Below are 20,567 nucleotides of genomic sequence, written 5' to 3' on the forward strand. Positions count from 1 at the left end.
AAAGAAACCATTTTGACATAGAAGTTACTGAAGTTTGGCAGTAGTCCATATGAAAAGCAAAGGAAACCTAGTAACTTGAACCTCGGGGACAAATCAGGTGGTTCAAGACTATTCTCTATAAAGTGAATTAAAATCAAGGTTGCTTGCCAACCTAGTTTAGGTTATTTCCAAACAACTTGGTTGTTTTGGAAACTAATCTTTGGTGAGTCACATATTGACAAATAATAAAACCGACAAAAAAGTTAGATGATCCAAATCATTACAGTCATTTTTTTCATTTTGTAGTGAAGGGAAACAGACTATATCACCACAACAAGTGCCACTTAAGCATATAGATTATTTTAAGCTGAAAACTACTAAGGTCCAAAAGACTCAGAAAGTTTTTTTTGTGTTTTCTTTTTCCTTTCCTTTTCTTTCTTTTCTTTTCTTTTCTTTTCAACTTCCCACTTAACTGACTGAAACAACTTAAGTATAGGATGATACAGGAAGAGAGCTATCACCAGAGATAACTACAAAATGTATGGGCCAGGGGTGGTGGGCTGGGGAAAGCTGGCAGGGGCTATTTGTTCAAAGACCTCTCTGTGTCCCCCTGTCTCTGAGTAGTGTTGTAAACATTAATTTAGCATTTACTTTTTCCATCTTCCTGTGAATTGTCTTTCTTTCCTTTTTAAAACCCCAGGCTTCTAGGCCCTTCTCCTTAGTTCAGGATGTCACATAAGCCTCAATTGCTTAATTGTCTTTAGGCTTCTCATGTCTATGTGGGGCTCTCATACATATGTAATTAAATTTGGTTTTCTCCTGTTAATTTGTCTTATGTCAATTTAATTATTAGGCCAGTTGAAGGAACCTAGAAGTGTAGAGGAAAAGTTTCAGCCCCTACAACAGCATTAGAAATACCTACCACAACTATGACTACTACTATTTTTTGTTAATAGCTAACATATTTAGAGCTTATGATGTATCAGGCACTGAACCAAGGATGTTATATATAAACTTATTCATACCCATAGTAAATCTATGAGGTAATCCTTTATTATCCTCATTTTACTGATGAGGAACTTGAAATACATTAAAAGTAACTTGCCCAAAGTCATAACCCTAGAAAGTGGTAAATTCAGACCCAGATATGGCCAACTCTAGAACCTGTCATTGTTGTAACTGCTAGAACTGAGAACCCAAACTCAGAAAACATCCAACCATTTGCCTATTGAGGCCTGCAAGCAAGTGACTCCATAATTACTGCATCACTAACACTAAACAACAATACTGTATAGCAGACAAACTCTTAGAAGCTGGGAAGTAGATTGTGAGTTCTAATGAAAATGCTACTTCACCTTTCACTCAATGCCTTATCTTCTATACTTTTGTATTTAATAAGTGCTTCCTTGTATCCTCTGTAGGCCCTCATTTTTGTAGCTTTGCATTTTAGTAGGTCTCCGTCTCTACCTCTCTTTCTCTCTCTGTCTACCTCTTCTGTTACATGTGGTTGTAAATGGCCTAAAATAGAAACATTTTAAAGTTGCTTGGTTACCTCACCTATATTTTGAAGCTGAAAAATGAAATAGCTGGGTCTGATAAGCTGGGATTTTGAGGATCCATTAACACAGATGTAGAAATCTTTATAGCCTGGTGACTCCAAATAGGGAAACCTGCATCCAATATTTTTCCCATTAGCCTGTATGTAATCAGCACACTGTAATGCATGGTCCAAGCCCTCATACCTGTAAAGAAAAGATTTTCAAGAATTGCTTTACCAATATCTTCTAGCATTATGGTGTCCAATTTTCAATTATCTTAAGGCACTAAGTAAGTTAAAAATCATTTTAAAACATTCAAGATTTGTTGTGTGAAAACTATGCCAGAGCCTATGATAAGTGCTAGGGATACCACAGTAAGGAAGGAAGACATAGTCCACAATATCATGATGGGAATCTTTACAAAATATCAAAGACAATGCAAGTTTATGTTGACTCACCAGCAGGATGTATGAATCAAAGAATAATATTCCTATTAAGAAAACCAGGAATTTATCAACAAACTCAAAAAAAATTGAAATAACAACAAGCGTTTTCTCTGACCACAAGAGACTGAAAATGGAAACCAATCCCAAGGGAAAAAAAACAAAACAATCAAAATCATAGAGATTGAATAGCATGCTATTAAACAATGAAGGGGTAAAAAATGAAATTAGGGAAGAAATCAAAAAGTTTCTGGAAGCAAATAAAAAGAAACTCATGACACCCTAAAACTTATGGGACACAGTGAAGGCAGTCCTGAGATGGAAGTTCATAGCAATACAGGCCTACCTAAAGAAGGTAGAAACATTTCAAACAAACAACCTAACCCTAAGCCTACAAGAACTCCAGGAACAACAACAGAGACAGCCCAGAGCAAGTAGAAGGAAGGAAATAAGCAAGATCAGAGCAGAATTAAATGACATAGAGACTAAAAGCACAATTCTAAGGATCAATAAATCCAGGAGCTGGTTCTTTGAAAAGATTAACAAAATCGACAAGGCTTTAAGCAGGCTCATCAAGAAAAGAAGAGAGAGGACCCAGATATACACAATTAGAAATGAAAGAGGACAGATCACAACTGACAACACAGCAATACAAAGGATTGTAAGAAATTATTATGAAGAACTGTATGCCAAGAGATATGAAAACCTAGGTGAAATGGACAAATTTTTAGAAAAATATAACCTTCCAAAACTCAATGAAGAAGAAGCAGAAAGCCTGAAGAGACCAACAACAGCAGATGAAATTCAAGCAGTAATAAAAAACCTCCCAACACCCAAATGCCCTGGACCAGATGGTTTCACAGGAGAAATCCACAAAGCATTTAAGGAAGAGCTAACCCCTATTCTTCACAGACTAGTCCAAAAAATCCAAAATAATGGACAATTCCCAAACTCTTTTGATGAAGCCAGCATCATCCTAATCCCAAATCCGGATAAAGACACACAAAAAAAGAAAGAAAACTTCAGGCCAATATCGCTGATGATGCTAAACATCTATCGCCAACATAGATGCTAAAATCCTCAAAAAAATATTGGCAAACTGCCTCCAACAATACATTAAAGAGATCATACACTATGACCAATTTGTATTCATCCCCGGGAAGCAAGGATGGTTCAATATTCACAAATCAGTAAATGTAATATATCACATAATCAAAAGCAAAGACAAAAATCACATGATCATATCAATAGATGCAGGAAAAACATTTCAAAAGGTACAGGACCCATTTATGATAAAAACACTCATCAAAGGGGTAATTGAGGGAGCATTCCTCAACATAATAAAGGCCATATACAAGAGACCTACAGCCAACATCATACTCAATGGGCAAAAACTAAAAGCTTTTCCACTAAGATCAGGAACAAGACAAGGTTGTCCACTTTCACCACTTCTATTCAACATAGTATTGGAAGTTTTAGCCAGAATGATCAGACAAGAAAAGGAAATAAAAGGCATCGAAATAAAAAAGGAGGAAACAAAACTGTCACTGTTTGCAGATGACATGATAGTGTACATGGAAAGTCCTATAGACTCTACCCCAAAACTGCTCAAGTTAATAAGTGAATTTGGCAAAACAGCAAGATACAAAGTCAATATCCAGAAATCAAAGGTGTTTTTGTATACTAACAATGAAACAGCAGAAGCAGATATCAAGAAAAAATCCCATTCAATATAACAAAAAGGAAAACAAAATACTTAGGAATAAACCTAACCAAGGAGGTAAAAGGACTGTATGCAGAAAATTACACAACACTGAAGAAAGATATCAAGGAAGACACAAGTGGAAACATATACCATGTTCATCGATTGGAAGACTTAACATCATCAAAGTGTCCATACTACCCAAAGCAATGTACAGATTCAATGCACTACCTATTAAAGTATGAAATGGCATATTTCACAGACATTGAAGAAACACTTCAAAAATTTATATGGAACCATAAATGACCCCAAAAAGCAGCTGCAATTTTGAGAAAAAAGAACAAAGTAGGAGGGATCACAATACCTGATACCAAACTGTATTACAAGGCCACTGTAATCAAAACAGCCTGGTATTGGCATAAGAACAGACACACAGACCAATGGAACAGAACAGAGAGCCCAGAAATAAATCCAAGTCTCGATGTTCAATTAATATTTGACAAAGGGGCAGCAACATAAAATGGACTAATACCCTCTTCAACAAATGGTGTTGGGAGAACTGGACAGCTCTGTGCAAAAGAAAAAAGAAAAGAAATTCGAGCACCAACTTACACCATACAGAAAAATTAATTCAAGGTAGGTAAAAGACTTAAATATAAGCCATGACACCATTAATGTCCTAGAGGAGAACATAGGCAGGGAAATCTGAGGTATTTCATGCAGCAACATTTTTACTGATATGTCCCCTAGAGCAAGGGACATAAAGGAAAAAATAAACAAATGAGATCTCATCAAAATAAAAGTGTCTACACGGCTAAAGAAAAAATTATTAAAATAAAAAGACAACCAACTGTATAGGAAAACATATTTGCCAATGATACTGCAGATAATGGTATAATCTCCAAAATATACAAAGAACTTACAGGACTCCATTCTTAGAAGACAAGCAACACAATTAAAAAGTGGACAAAGGACTTGAACAGACACTTCTCCAAGGAGGACATACAGAGGATCCAGTGTCATATGAAAAGATGCTTAATATCACTAGCTATCAGAGAGATGCAAATTAAAACCACAATGATATACCACTTTACACCAGTCAGAATGGCCATTATAAACAAAGCAACAAACAACAAGTGTTGGAGAGGTTGTGGAGAAAAGGGGACCCTAGTTCACTGTTGGTGGGATTGCAGACTGGTGCAACCACTATGGAAAACAGTATAGAATTTTCTCAGAAAACTAAAAATGGATCTGCCTTTTGACCCAGCAATTGTACTGCTAGGATTATATCCTAAGAACCCTGAAACACCAATCCAAAAGAACTTATGCACCCCAATGTTCATAGCAGCACAATGTACAATAGCCAAGAGTTGGAAGCAACCTAGGTGCCTATCAGTGAATGAATGGATGCAAAAATTATGGTATATTTACACAATGGAATTCTATGCAGCAGAAAGAAAGAAGGAGCTCCTACCTTTTGCAACATTGTGGATGGAACTGGAAAGCATTATGCTGAGTGAAATAAGCCAGGTAGTGAAAGACAAATACCATATGATCTCATCTTTAACAGGAAGTTAAACAACAAAACAAACAAGCAAGCAAAATATAACCAAAGACACTGAAATAGAGAACAGGCTGACAGTGACCAGAGGGGACAGGGGAGGGAATTTCAGGGGAAAGAGGGGAAGGATATACTGGAAGTAGTATAAAGGACACATGGACAACAACTAAGGGGGGTGGAAATGGGAGGGAGGTGGGGCGCACTGGGGGAGTGGTTCAGCTGGGATGGAAGTCAAAGACAGAAAACTGTACTTGAACAACAATTAAAATAAATAAATTTAAAAAAAGAAAATGAGGGATTTATATAGTCCTAGATGATACTGCCTTTTTAATATTATAGTTGGCTTACTTCAATATTATCTTAGTTTCAGGTGTACAATATGGATTCAACATTTGTACACCTTACAAAATGATCATCACAATAAGTCTAGTAACCATCTGCCACCATGCAAAGTTATTACATTATTGACTATATTTCCTGTGCTGCATACTACATTTCTGTGGCTTATTTATTTTATAAGTGGAAGTCTGTACCTTTTTTTCCCCTTCATTTTTTTCCTCAAGCCCTTTCTCCTCTGGCAGCCTTCATGCACAATTGCTGAGATTATAAATAGATTCAGCCATTATGGAAAACATTATGGAGGTTCCTCAAAAAATTGTAACTAGGACTAGGACTTCCATATGACTGAGCAATTTGTACTTTGGGGTATTTATACAGAGAAAATGAAAACCCTAATTTGAAAAAAAAACATATATATATATATATATATATATATATATATATATATATATATATATCTGTGTGTGTGTTTTTTTTAGAGAGAGAGAGATACTACTCAGAAATAAAAAAGAATGAAATCTTGTCATTTGCAACAACATTTATGCTAAGTGATACTGCTTTGTCTATATTGTATTGGAGAAATTACATTTGAAGAAAGCAGATTTAAAAACAGATTTACAAAATATTGTTATGTTTAATAAAATAAATGAAAATTCTCTGAGGATACAATAGACATCAAGAGAGAAATCTCTGAAAAATCAATGGGGGTGAAAAAGGAAAAGAGGAACTATTTGACAAGTAAATATGTCATTTCCCAACATCCTAGACAAGAAATGTTGCCATATCACTGAAAGTTAACCTGTTCCCAGTAAGAAAACTAATAGGAATTAAGGGGAATTTACCTACAGCTTTCCAAAGCAACAAATACCTGGTTTATTTCCCTAAAGAAAAGCTTGCAATGCAAAATATGACATTATCTATAAAAGCAGCCAAAATTCTCCTTTTTCAAATAAGGCCAATCCAATCAATGGTGCTGGTACAAATATATAGATTCTACACAATTGGCTTTATGTCAAGTATTTACTTTAGCCAAAGTTTGCAAAATTATAGAGTCTTGGTTAGTTTACCTGATTAGAGGTTTGACTTTATACACAGATTAACTTTGTGTCAGTGGGAAGCCTCATGATATACTTATTTTCCACTCTCTATATTTATCCTTCACTATTTTACTAAGATGATGATAAAATTATGTTAAACATGAAATACAATGTACAAGAGGGAAGGGACTTTGTCTTATTCATATTTTTGTCTTTTTATGTAGAACAGAGACTGGCATTTAATAATTGTTTAATATTCATTGCATTAATGAACAAAAAGTTAGACCTTAAAAACAGGCACATCCAATTTCAGATGAGGAAACTGAGAGCCCGAAAAGGAAAATTGCTTACTGAAGACCCCTGTGTGAAATGATGTCAGAGCAGGGATTAGATCTCAGTTCTTAAGGTTGTTAATAACTTATATCTTATCACTTATTATTATGATTTTCTCAAGAAAAATGCCATGACAATTTGGGCCTAAAACTCACAAAGAGTAACACTTTGTCCTCTAATGCTTTTTCTTTTTCTTTCTTTCTTTCTTTTTATGCTTTCTCTGTAAGTTTATTGTCTTTTATCTGAAAAATCTTCATAGAAAACTGCGATTTGGTTTGTTAGCTCTAAGTACCCCCCATTCTGAGCTCTGGGGAAGCTTGTTTTCTTCTGAGCTATGTAATCTTTCTTATGAGCAAGACACATTTTGAAACTGTTCCACTTCTTTTTTTAAGCTGCTTTTTTAAGCTTCTTCTCATAGACTAAATTCTCTCATACAGCAGCATGAGTCTTCTTATACATGTCCTCCATCACATCTGCAGTTACATTGTTCTTTATGTACTGAGAGAATTGTTTCTAGTAAGCATTGTCGTCTTCTTCCATTAAGTAACACATAATTTGCAATATTCTGACCCATGATGTGCTTCTGATGTGCTTCCACATTGAATTTCTTGCTTTCTGAACCATACCCAGGGAATCATTTGGTACTATGAGAGACAGACAAGCCTCCATCCATAGCTCCCTTCAAGGTCCCCAAAGCTTTATTTCTGGTAGTAGTTAGGTAAGCCCTGCAGCAAAGAGCAGGTGAAGACACCAGGTTGACCATCAATGTTTTCCACATTGTATTCATCTCCAGTCACTTCCACTTGTAAACCTATTGAGAAGCCTGTGGGCCAGGAGCAGGCCAGTACAATATGCTGTAATCTACTCTGCCAAGCTGACCTTCACATCATACTTGGGGAGTTCATGAGCTTAAGTTGCACAGACTATCATATCTCCTTCTCTACCAGCATAAGCAATCTGACAAATGACATCTCTGTTGGTTACAGAAACTGTCATCCTGTATTTAGGTTTGAACTGTTTTTAGGCATAGTAATCAGTTTTATTCTCTTATCATTATCTAAATTTCACTTGGTATCCCTTAAAATAGGCCTTATTTTGACAATTTTAACAAACACTGGCCTGCAAAAGAGAGACCTGTGTTCTCAGCTTGCCACAGACCTGCAGGCCCAGCAGAGCTCTGGCAGGGAGAAATATACTTTTCCTATTATTTCATAAATATATCTTTTTTATTAATTTAAAAAATATTTAGTGATAGTCCACTACAGGTATAGCACAGAGGTAGTCAAGAGAAATATAAGAAATAGTTCATCCCCACCAATCTCTTAACAATTTAAGAGAAGAAATAAAGCATAGTGCATATATGTGACAAAAAGTTTAAATATTGTCTAGACAATAAGTAATAGTTCAGAGAAAAACTGAGCAGAAATTGATGTGATCAGTAAAGATTTAAGGAAATTTAATACCAGATGGCTCTTGAAGGATGAATAAAGAGTTGGTCAAAGAGAGAGCCATAGGGCATTTCAGATAGGAATGCAAACAAAAGCATAAAAGAGTATAACAAGAGTGAGAATAAAAATGTAGAAATGGGTCTAGATAGAGTGGAACATCCACAGTGGTGATAGTAGAAGGTAACATTGGAAAGGCAGTGATACAGTGAGGCAGAGACCTGGATGGCAGTTAGATTTTTATCCTGGAGGCAATGACTAGCCACTGGAGGTTTTTAAGCAAAAGAGTGGCATATGAATATTGCAGTCTAGGAAGATGGATCTGACTACAGTGTGAAGTATTAATAGGAAGGAGAGAGATTAGAAGCAGAGAAACCTTCACTTGGGAAGCTATGGCAATCATCCAGTTGTGAAATGAGCTGAGCCCAAAATCGTGTTCTTACAGAATACGTGGGAAGTAAAGGACAGGTGTATCACCTAGCAAATGAGTGTCAGGACATAACCAATGTTATCATGAAACAAGGAATGAGGGAGATAGAAGATTCAAGATGGCTATAAGTTTAAAAGCCTCAGTGATAGTTAACAAAGGTAAAAGTTAGAAAAAGAATCCAGTTTTAGTAGGTATTTGCTTTCTCAAAAAGCAAAAATATAAAACATGCTAATATTTTTAGGTTATACATTCATTTATTTAAATAATAGAAAACCGAATCTAGTATAAAAACAGTGATTGCATTCTTTTTTTTATTTTATTGATTATACTGTTACAGTTGTTCTATTCCCCCCCTTCATTCCCCTCCATCCGGCACAACCCCTCCCCCACCATTCCCCCCCTCCTTAGTTTATGGCCACGGGTTTCAAAATATCTTGAAATCTAAAGACTTTTTAATTTTCTGCTTTGCCAGTGGTTTTATTTTATTGTAGACAGTTTATCACAGCTGTTGGATTGTCAAAATAAAATAAAAGAATATTCCTGCTTAAAAGGTTTTCTAGACTCCGCCAAGGAAGAAATGCTAGTCAGCCACAAAGTTAGGCAATATAGAGCTTTATTGGGGTTTGTGCACCTGGGCGAGGTCCCCTGGTCCACAGAGTGGGGTCAGGGAAGTCGCCTCATGAATAGGAAAAATGGCGGGGTTTTATTTTCGTTGGCTTCCTGTGGGAGCTGGGGATTGGTCCCCTCTGAACAAAGCGGCAATACATCATTGGTAATTTTTTCCTCGGACTCAGGTTGCCACACAGATATTTTGGCAAAGCTTGCCCTTTCGGCTCTCTGGTTTGACGTCAGCCGTCTTTTCCGGATTGTAGTCCGTCCACCATTTTGATTGCAGTCGGCTGCCATTTTATCCTACCCCACCCATCCCGAAACTGCTATTCTTTTTCCTTCCACTGATCATCATTTCTTTATATTCAGGAAAATTAGAGAGGCTGATCGAGCTCCCTCCTGCCAGGCATGCACATCTATTAACAAAAAAACTGTCTTGTACTCAGCCATATTTCTCACCCTTCACCCCTTTTGTCTCTAACCACTCAAAAACAGGAAGTGATAGGATCTCTGACCCTGGGTTGTTTTTGGTCAGGGACTTATAATCCTCTACTTCCTTTTCTTAAAACCAGAATCTAGAAAGGGGCCTGGAGATGGTTGCTTTCAACTCCCATTCAAACCTTATATTCTGTACCAACACATCCTATCTTCTGCCTGGAAACACCTCTTTCACACAGCGGCATGCAAACAGAAGCAGCAGATTTGAAATGGGAAGAGGGAGGAAGTTAAATTTTGAACTGGGGATGACTGAGAGACATCCAAGTAGAAATGTAGTCTTGGTGTTTAGCTCAGGGCTCTACACTGAAGACCAAGAAATGGGAGATTGTACCCAAAGTCAAGAGAATGGGTGAGGTTACTAAGGAGAAAAAGAAGGCAAAAGAAAAGGAAGTGAAGGAAAGAGATAAGTGTTCAGAACAGAACTTTGGGGTTTCACTACAAGGCAAGAGAAGGAAGATTTGCTAAGGAAGTGAGCAGAAGACAAATTGCTCATCTGTTTATCTCACTCTGCCCACAGCCCCATTAGCAGGGGTTATTATTTTCACTTTTGTTTTTGTTTGGTTTTTCTCTCAAAGCACTGGCTCTCATCTCACTTCTTTTTTTTCATAAAAATTTTCTCTTTATTTTACTGTTTTAAGTACTTTTGCTTTCTATTCTTTTTTTAAAATATATTTTATTGATTATACCATTACAGTTGTTCTATTCCTCCCTTCATTCCCCTCCACCCTACACACCCCTCCCCCACCCTTCCCCCCTTTAGTTTATGCCCACGTGTCTCAAGTTCTTTAGATTCTATATTTCCCCTACTATTCTTGCCCTCCCCCCTATCTATTTTTCACCTACCATCTATGCTACTTATTTTCTGTCTCTTCTCCCCCCTTCTCTTCCTCCCACCCCCCTGTTTCTAACCCTCCATGTGATCTTCATTTCTATGGTTCCACTCCTGATCTAGCTGTCCTCTTGGTTTGCTTTTGTTTTAGGTGTGGTTGTTAGTAACTGTGAGTTTGCTGTCCTTTCACTGTTCCTATTTTTTATCTTCTTTTTCTTAGATAAGTCCCTTTAACACTTCATACAATAAGGGCTTGGTGATGATGAACTCCTTGAATTTGATCTTATCTGAGAAGCACTTCATCTGCCCTTCCATTCTAAATGAAAGCTATGCTGGGTAGAGCAGTCTTGGATGTAGGTCTTTGGATTTCATGACTTGGAATACTTTCTTCCAGCCCCTTCTTGCCTGGAAGGTCTCTTTTGAGAAATCCGCTGACAGTCTGATGGGAGCTCCTTTATAGGTGACTGTCCCCTTTTCTCTTGCTGCTTCTAGGATTCTCTCCTTCATTTTAATCTTGGCTAATGTAATTATGATGAGCCTTGGTGTGTTCCTTCTTGGGTCCAACTTCTTTGGGACTCTCTGAGCTTCCTGGATTTCCTGGAAGTCTATTTCCTTTGCCAGACTGGGGAAGTTCTCCTTCATTATTGGTTCAAATTAATTTTCCACTCGTGGCTGTTTCTTTTTCCCTTCTGGTACCCCTATAATTCGGATGTTGGAATGTTTAAAGATGTCCTGGAGGTTCCTAAGCCTCTCCTCATTTTCTTGAATTCTCTTTTCTTCATTCTTTTCTTGTTGGATATTTCGTCCTTCCTTCTGGTCCATTTCATTGATTTGAACCCCAGTTTCCTTTCCATCACTATTGGTTTCCTGTGCACTTCCCTTCATTTCAATTAGTTTAGCCTTCATATGTTCTTCTAATTTGTGACTATAATCAGCCAGTTCTGTGAGCATCCTGATCACCAGTGTTTTGAACTGTGCATCTGAGAGTCTGGCTATTTCTTGGTTGCTTAGAGTTATCGGCTCTGAGGCTTTGAGTTCTTCTTGAGCCATCTTTTGGACTGTTCGTGCCTGTTACGTATTAGGCACGGAGTCCTAGGTGTTCACCAGAGCAGGACAACTCATTTGCTGGGTTGTGACGCTGTACCTGGGGGCAGGGTCAAAGGGGAGCAATGGCAGTCTTGTCTGCTGCCTCCCACCGCTGCTGCCACAGCTGCCACCGTCACCGGGGCCCGCGCGTTCCGTCCCACTGCTTGGGAATGTGTGACCATGGTCAGCCCTCCGCCACTGGGTTCGCCCGCTGTGGCCTGCGAGGTCCGTCTCACTGTGCTCGAATGTGCAACCACAGTCAGTCTGCCCCACACCCTGACTGGGTACGTGCTGCCTGCATGCCTGGGTCAGGGGATCCTTCCTGCCGGACCCTGCTCTGCTGCTGGCCCTGCCCCTCTTACCAGTCCCGGTTGAACGGTTCCTTGTTGTTGGACTTCCGTATCGTTCAATTTTCTGTTCTTTGGCTGTGTCTTTGTTTACTAAACATTTGTTGTATTCAAACTTGGTTGTGGGAGAAGGCACAGTGTTTCTACCTATGCCTCCATCTTGGCGGAAGTCCTGTGATTGCATTCTTATATCACCCACAGAGAGCCTTCCAGAAGCCATAGCCTAAACATACTTCTTCTCCTTTAAAACCCCAAATAATTACAAACAACTTCATCATAAGTACAACACTAAAAAATACAATGAATTTAATTAAGCAAAAATTCAGTTACTCATTCTATGGATTAATTTTAATAGATATTTTCCTAATATCAAATCCTTATTATAAAAATACTCACCAATAAAACAAGTTGTAATTGGTATCAAAATGGACACCCATGCCAAGTTTCCAGGAACAGAGTAAATACTGCCAGTTATAATATATGCAATTCATATCCCACACTTTAGTTTCCAGATTTCCTAAAGGAATGAATGAACTGTGAATGCTTGAAAGGCATGGTGATGAATCACTTGGCAAATCACTGTATAATTCTTTTTCATTTATTTTTACCTCTCCATTTAATTTAACAATCAACATAATCAAGCATATTCCAAAAGGAAGTTATTGAATCACTTCACTGTAAGTCGGGCATGCAAAATAAAAAAAGTTTTTAGGGCTCATTTACTAGTGTACTAGTGCAAGCATATATGCAAGTACTAAATTAATAATTCTAAAATGCTCTGAGGAATTGAGCAAATACTCACAGGCATATTTATTAATATGATGCCCAAACTGGAAACTATATTAACCAAATAAGACATTGGTTTCACCAAATATGTTTGCTAATTTAAAGAATTGAAAAAGGCCAGTTGCACACTCCTAAAAGTGATTCTTTTTGTACCGTACTCTCACTTGTGCATGCAATCTCATGTATAAATGGTAAAGGACTTATTATCTCTAGATATTGTTCTCACAGTATTAAATATGAAAGAAAAGCTTTGTTTAAACCTTGAGGTGTTGTCCAATAAATTGCTTCTGACCATGAACTCTGAACTTCAGATCCATTTGTGCATTGTCCTCGCAGAAGTGTATGTATCTTTGCTTCAACACCTTTGTTAAGATCAAACCCGTCTTTGTAATGTAGATTCTTAGTAATGATGGTCTGTTTGGTAAAAACAGGAGACAGAGTCAGGCTTAGAAACAGTGATGGTATCCTAAACTACATTAATAAGGCTAATAAATAATTAATACCCTGGAGAGTTCCCAATAGCTAAGAAACTGCTCATGATTATCTGATACAGTCAATGGCTCAGTTGTATTTCTGGCAGAACTTTTGTATATCATATCATTTGATGAGACCATTTGAATCTTAATATGTCATTAAAAAATCTGGAAGAGAAAAAGCCTCGATGGCATGATTTGCATTATAAGCTACTTGGAATCAAGAGATAATTTTAACATACCATGAACATATCACATGGCAAATGATTTATCACCTTTCAAATGTCATATGAATTCAGGAATAATATAAAGTAAAATCTTGGAGGTAACTGGAAAAAGACAAACTGTGAGTGCCTAGAGCAGTGGTCCCCAACCTATTTGGCATCAGGGACCAGTTTTGTAGAAGACAATTTTTCCACAGATGGGGTGAAGGGGATGGTTTGGGGATGATTTAAGTGCATTACATCCAAGCTCACCTCCTGCTGTACAGCCCAGTTCCTAACAGGCCAGGATCAGTACTGGTCCACAGCCCTGGAGGTTGGGGACCTCCATCCTAGAGGACTAAAATCACATATTGTTTATACTTGGATTCCTGATGCCTAGCAGAGTGCTAGGAACAAAAATTGCTCAATAAATGTTTGATTTGAATTGTTTTCTGAGCCCTGGCCAGTGTGGCTCAGTTGGTTGGGTGTCCTCCTGCAAACTGAAAGGTTGCAGGTTTGATTACCAATCAGGTCACATGCTTGAGTTGTGGGTTCAGCCCGTGGTAAGGGGCAGTAGGAGAGGTAACCAATCAATGTTTCTGCCTCACATCGATATTGATGTTTGTCTTCTTCTCTATCTCCCTCCCTTCCCCTTTCTATGGAATCAATGAATATGTCTTTGGGTCAGTATTAAAAAATAAAAAATAAATAAAAGAATTGTCCTTGAAACTACCTAGCTAAATTAGGAAGGTAAAAGAATTCATTGTACAACAAATCTTTGAATGAACATGCTTGTTGACTATGTAAGTAGTTAATAATCCGATTTACTAAAATATATGCAAAGAACCATGTTGTGTTCCATAGAGTGAGTACAAAGATAAATAAATCTTGATTCCCACAAAGAAAAAAATTCACAGTCTAGTAGCATATATAATACCCATATATAGGTATATACGTAAGTATAAAATATGGTAAAATGCATAAGCACTCTTCAAATTCATATTCCATGCGACCGAGTGTTTTGCTTGTTTTTTTCCCTATACTTCCAATAGTAGTCTTAATACTAGAAGGGCTGAAAACAGATGTGACAGTAAACACAGGAAAAAGGCAGGATTATGGCAGCTTGTTTTATCTTAATAACAGCTATTGAGAGACAGGAATTAGAGTGGACACTGATATCAGTAATCACAAGAAAATTCCTAATAATCCCTCTGATGTCATAACTGCATGCTCTACTTACCTTCCAGTTTTCACTATCAATGTTTCGATATTTTAATTCATATTCTACCATGCATTCCTTACAATTATCCAGAAACAGTGGAGGTTGCCATTGCAAATAGAGATAACCTAAATATCCAGGATCCACTATCTCAAAATCTTGAGGAGGATTAACTGAAATAAAATCAAAATATTTTTACTTTTTTCCTGTATTTAATGACAAAATTGCTAAATCTAGATTACTTCTATATGTTCATTAACTGATGAACAGATAAATAAATTGTGGTATATTTATACAATGGGATATTCATCCATAAGAAGGAATGAAGTATTGATATATGTCACAACATGAAGAATCTTGAAAACATAAAGCTAAATGAAAAAAAAACAGTAGAAAAGGCCACATACTGACTGACTGCTGAATGGATATGGGGTTTGGTTTTGGGGTGATGCAAATATTCCAGAATTTTATATTGGTGGTGCTGTATAACCTCGTGAATATCCTAGACACTACTGAACAATACACTTTAAAAGCATGAGTATTTTTGCTATGAAAATCACATCTCAATAAAGTAGTTTAAAAATTGGATTACTACTATATGGTTATCCCCTTTTTAAGAAATCACATACACAGAATGTGACTTTGCCTAGCAAGGTACTAAACTTTCACAGAAACAAGAAATTCACATGGAGTTATCTCTGTGGCCATACAGATCATAATTTAGTCTAGGATTGGAACACTTTATTACACAAATCTCTCTAATAGAAAGGATCAGTCTTAATTCAGTGTTTACAATATCCATTTTACAGCATAGCACACACAAAAAAGGGATAGAAAATGTAAAATATAACTGCTATGGCTAAAGGCCTTCAGAATTAGGGGAATAGGCAGATCTTGTTGGTCTAGTCTGGTTTAATTAAATCATTTAGTAAACTAAAGTTCAGAACTAGCCCTAGAGTATGGCAAGCCAGAGTCATTCTTTGGAAATATTCAAGAAGTGGCAGATAGCTGAATAGAATGACATCAGGAAATATCCCCTTTTATTCTGGGAGAAGAGGCAGTAGGAGGCAATGGAGACCCCATTTGATAATTTAAAAAGCAATGAAAACAAACAAATATTCTATAAACTTTCCTATTAGCAATGCTAGTAGTACTATACTACAACCCTCATATTGCCTTTCTGCCAATAATTTCCTCTCATTTCTGCCCTGTTGTTCATTTTAATACTTTATAACACTTACTGATGTGAGGGAAAAAGGACCCAAAGAAAGAAATTGTGACACGAGTAATAATTTGATGTAGGATATTCATGTACCCATCAAAAAAGTCTGCCTTGGGGAAGAAATGACAATCTTGTTGTTTCAACTTTTATGGTTAGAAATCCTTGTCAAATACATCATTCTAATTACCTTTAGTTATAAGAAGACTTCATGAGACATAATTTAATAGTTCTGTAATTAATTTTAAGTTTTACTTTAAATCTCTGTATATGTTTTTTATTTATCTAATTGTCCCAAAAGTTAATGATAGGAATTAAGGAAAGTTTCAGTTAGTTAGGTATCAGGCAGTGATGTTTCAGATAATTAACATATTCATTAGCGAGGACTATAGAAAATATTTACAAAGTGTCTTTCAGTTTGGCTTTTATCCCACAAAATGTTTATTATCATCAGTTACCTTGTACATGGCACTGACTAGTATGAACATATCTTTTGTGCATGGACTTCCTGAATTACTTACAATAACAATCCATCTATTTGTCATGCAGTTTTTTAGGTCAAGTTCAAAAGACAGTTAATATCCCTAATTTTTAAACTACCTCATTGTTGGTTTACCTTTTATCTCAGCGTTTGAAGACAAAGTAGAGCCAAATGCTGTGCAAATAACAATGGCATATAGGCATCTGATGTCCAAATGAATTAAATCCATTTCTCTAAAATATAATATCTTGAATTTTCCACTCTAAAAAAAATACAACATTTTAACTTGATCTTACTTCAAATAACCAAATAACTAAATGTAATTGTAAATACATTTGGAAACTCTCTGCATGCTTTCTACCAAGACTTGGGGAAATTGTGCCCCATTGAACCAGGAACAAAGAAAGAATCAAGTCTGGAACCAATATAATTGGAAAGGGAGGATTACAGTTTCATCTTTCTCATAAAAGTAAAAACAAAGCAAAACAAACAAACAAAAAAAACCAGTATCCCTTCACCAGCCCCACCCCCACACTTTTCTATATATCACAGCTGTAGCCAGGATGGGATGACTTAAATAGCCTTCAGCCTGAAGACTGAGCCACACCTGCCAGTTCTTACTGGTTTACAGGGGGGGGGGGGATTATGACATCATTAGTCTCCATAGCAATTCTCTCCTCTAGCAATGAAGAAAACACACAGATACATATACTCCTTTCTGAAATATAAAATATTTGAAAGTTATCTGACTACTAAGAATGCTCAGAACCTACACCAAACCTCAGATAACTCAGAACTTTGTTCCATTTAGAAATCAATTCCATTTCCTCATAAATATTAAATCATCATCTTCTACTCTCTTATCTGTTTCACTCTTCCCTATGTTTCCTATATCTGTAAACAGCATCATCATCTTCCTAATTGCCCAAATTAGAAACCCAGGAGTCTTCCTCAACTTCTCTCTCCCATCTAATCTCTCAACTATCACTACCACTTCCTAGGATCTTTTCATCAAGGATCTCCTTTTCTAGCATTTCCTGTGTCCAAACCATTCTCCATCACATAGAGCAAGGATAACCTTTCTAAAGGGCAAATATGAATTTAGTAACCCTTTCTTTTTTAAGATTTTATTTATTTATCTTTAGAGAGGAAGGGAAGGAAAGAGGGAGAGAAACATCCATGTATGGTTGGCTCTCGTGTGCCCCCACTGGGAACTGGCCTGCAACCATGCATGTGCCCTGACTGAGGAATACAACCGCAATCCCTAGGTTCACAGGCCCACACTCAATCTACTGAGCTACACCAGCCAGGGCAGTAGCCCTTTCTTAAAACAGCACTTCACTGCCACAGGATACAATGTAATCATCTAATTATCCTGAAAGAATACTGGTTTTGTGATAAAAACTTAAAGGATTCACTTATCCACATACCTATTCAATAAAAAAAAACCACCCTCTCCTTTCACAATGAGATATCATCTCACACCTGTCAGAATGGCTATCACCAATAAATCAACAAGCAAGTGCTGGAGAGGATGTGGAGAAAAGGGAACCCTAGTGCCCAGTTGGTGGAATACAGATTGGTGCAGCCACTGTGGAAAACAGTACAGAATTTCCTCAAAAAATTAAAAATGGAACTGCCTTTTGACAGTTCCGCTTCTGGGAATATATCCAAGGAAACCTGAAACACTAACTCAAAAAATATAAACACCCCTATGTTCATTGCAGCATTATTTACAATAGCCAAGATTTGGAAGCAGCCCAAGTGCCTACCAGGGGACAAGTAGATAAAAAAAAGCAGTGGTACATTTACACAATGAAATACTACTCGGCCATAAAAGAAGGAAATCTTACCTTTTGTGATAGCATAGATGGACCTAAAGAGCATTTTATGCTAAGTGAAATAAGCCTGTCAAAGAAAGATAAATGCCATATGATTTCACTCATATGTGGAATCTAATATGCAAAATAAATTAACAAACAAAATGGGAAAAGACTCAGAGAGAATAGACTGACAACTATCAAAGGGGAAGATGGTTGGGGGGCTAGGTGAAAAAGATGAAGAAATTAAGCCAAAAAATATAACTCTCATAGACAAAGACAACAGTATGGTGAGTACTAGAAGGAAATGGGATGGGGGAGATAGAAGAGGGTAGAGGGGGGATAAATGACTTGGGGTAGTGAACACACAATACAATATAAGATGAGGTATTATAGAATTGTACATCTGAAACCTATAAAATTTTATTAACAAAGGTCATCCCAATAAATTCAGTTAAAAATATGTGTGGAGATTGACTGTGGAAGTGAGGGGTAGGCTGGGCAGAGGAGGGCAAAAGGGGAAAACCTGGGACAACTGTAATAGAATAACAATTAAATAAATAAATAAATAAAAATTTTAAAGACACTCTCTTTTCAAAGAAAAATCACTACTTAAAGTCCTACATTGCTCTTTAGTCTATAATCCTGGAATCAATGATTTCACAGGAAGTTAAAGATTAAAGATCACTTACCCAACATTCAGGAACAACCTTTTTTTCCTCCTATGTAAACTAATTGAGCATAACAACCCTCTCTCCCTGCCCCACTCTCTTTATCTACCTGACCAATCTATAATGTTCTAATGTTGCTAGGCTTCAATTATTACATAATAGAATCTTGGGATCAAGCTGTTAAAGACAGTATAATAGAGACAATGCTTGTCCAATCCTTCTTTATACATTGAGAAGTAAAACTCAAACTTGTCCAAGATTACACAGCAAGTTAATAGCAAAATTAGGAGAGGACAGAGATATGAATACCAACCCAATGCACTCCCACCCTCCTATGCTGGTTCCCACATGTTTGACTCAGTATTACAAAAGCTTTGCCTCTGGGGCTCCAATATTAGTCTTTCCTCAATTAGCTAACTAGACTGAATCAACACCATGCTATGTTGTATGCTTCATAAAATTATAAGAGGATGCCATTTCTCTTAAATATCTGAGGTCCAATAAATATCTCTCCTGATTTCCTCCCTACACACTTGCCAGCCCATTGCTGCCTTCTAAAGCATCTATATAAGTAATGGGTAGGTTTGGTCAACATAAGACCACAGACCTTCCACAAAGCTTCTCTCATAGATTGAGATAAACACACTAGTCACTTTTGGACCCAAGATGATGGGTTTGACAAAGAGAAATCCATTAATATTACCTATAAAGACTAAGACAATCTTTAAAATGTTCACAGACAGTCTTTAAAGTCCTCTTTCACCTATCGATCTGTCCTTAAATATTTCATACCCTTATATCATGTATAGCATAGATGCTAAATAAAGAGTCAAAAATCACTTGCTTCTATTCTATTTATAAGCTAATGAAGCGTGACTCAAGCTATCAAGTAGTATTTTCTGGATCAGCTCAATATACCTAAGCAAAAGCCAGAAATGGTATAGTTGACTTCCTGATTTATTTGTAAGCCCATAAAAGAAGTTCCTGAATTATACCCAGGCTCCCATCTAGATTTTCTTATATAAATGAGTACAAAGGCAATTATTTCCTTGGCTGTTGGGTTACAGAATTGTCACTAGTGCAATGATGTGCTTTATATATTTTTTTAATTATCACCCCAGGGTACGTTTACTACTTTGGAAAGAGAAGAAGGGAGGGAGGAGGGAGAGAGAAGGAGAGATTGATTAACCTCAATGTGAGAGGAAAACATGTATCAATTGCCTCCCATACATGCCCCAACCAGGCATCAAACCTGCAACATAGGTATGTGCTCTCACTGGGGAGAGAACCCACAATATTTTGGTGGATGGCATGATGAGTCAACTAACTGAGCCAACTGGCCAGGGCTATATTCTTTATATGGTTATATGATTACCAAAAAGATGGAGTTTTCACAAGAGGGGTGTAGCAGGGAGGATATGAGGACAAAGGGAAGATAAGATAGGGAGTACCAATGCAGATATACAAGATTTAAAACAGTTTATAATGCACTCCCCACCCCTAAACCACAGTTAACCAC

At 37.0% G+C, this 20,567-nt stretch overlaps 1 protein-coding gene and 1 pseudogene across 2 annotated transcripts in view; both read right to left on the bottom strand.

Annotated features, from left to right (window-relative positions):
* Positions 1-20,567, bottom strand: part of IL13RA2 (interleukin 13 receptor subunit alpha 2) — a 50,369-nt gene that overhangs the window by 10,015 nt on the left and 19,787 nt on the right. For both annotated transcript variants that reach the window (XM_037039737.1, XM_037039738.1), the window contains 5 exons: positions 16,693-16,819; positions 14,879-15,030; positions 13,223-13,376; positions 12,573-12,693; positions 1,537-1,721 (listed from right to left, as the gene is read on the bottom strand). In XM_037039737.1, the coding sequence (XP_036895632.1) occupies positions 1,537-1,721; positions 12,573-12,693; positions 13,223-13,376; positions 14,879-15,030; positions 16,693-16,786 (706 nt within the window). In that variant the 5' untranslated portion in view covers positions 16,787-16,819. The remainder of the gene's footprint in view (positions 1-1,536; positions 1,722-12,572; positions 12,694-13,222; positions 13,377-14,878; positions 15,031-16,692; positions 16,820-20,567) is intronic.
* On the bottom strand, positions 7,161-9,713 carry LOC118982609 (60S ribosomal protein L5-like; annotated as a pseudogene).

This window comes from Sturnira hondurensis, unplaced genomic scaffold, assembly GCF_014824575.4.
Source record: "Sturnira hondurensis isolate 20B ecotype Veracruz unplaced genomic scaffold, ASM1482457v3 Scaffold0025478, whole genome shotgun sequence".
Taxonomy (NCBI): domain Eukaryota; kingdom Metazoa; phylum Chordata; class Mammalia; order Chiroptera; family Phyllostomidae; genus Sturnira; species Sturnira hondurensis.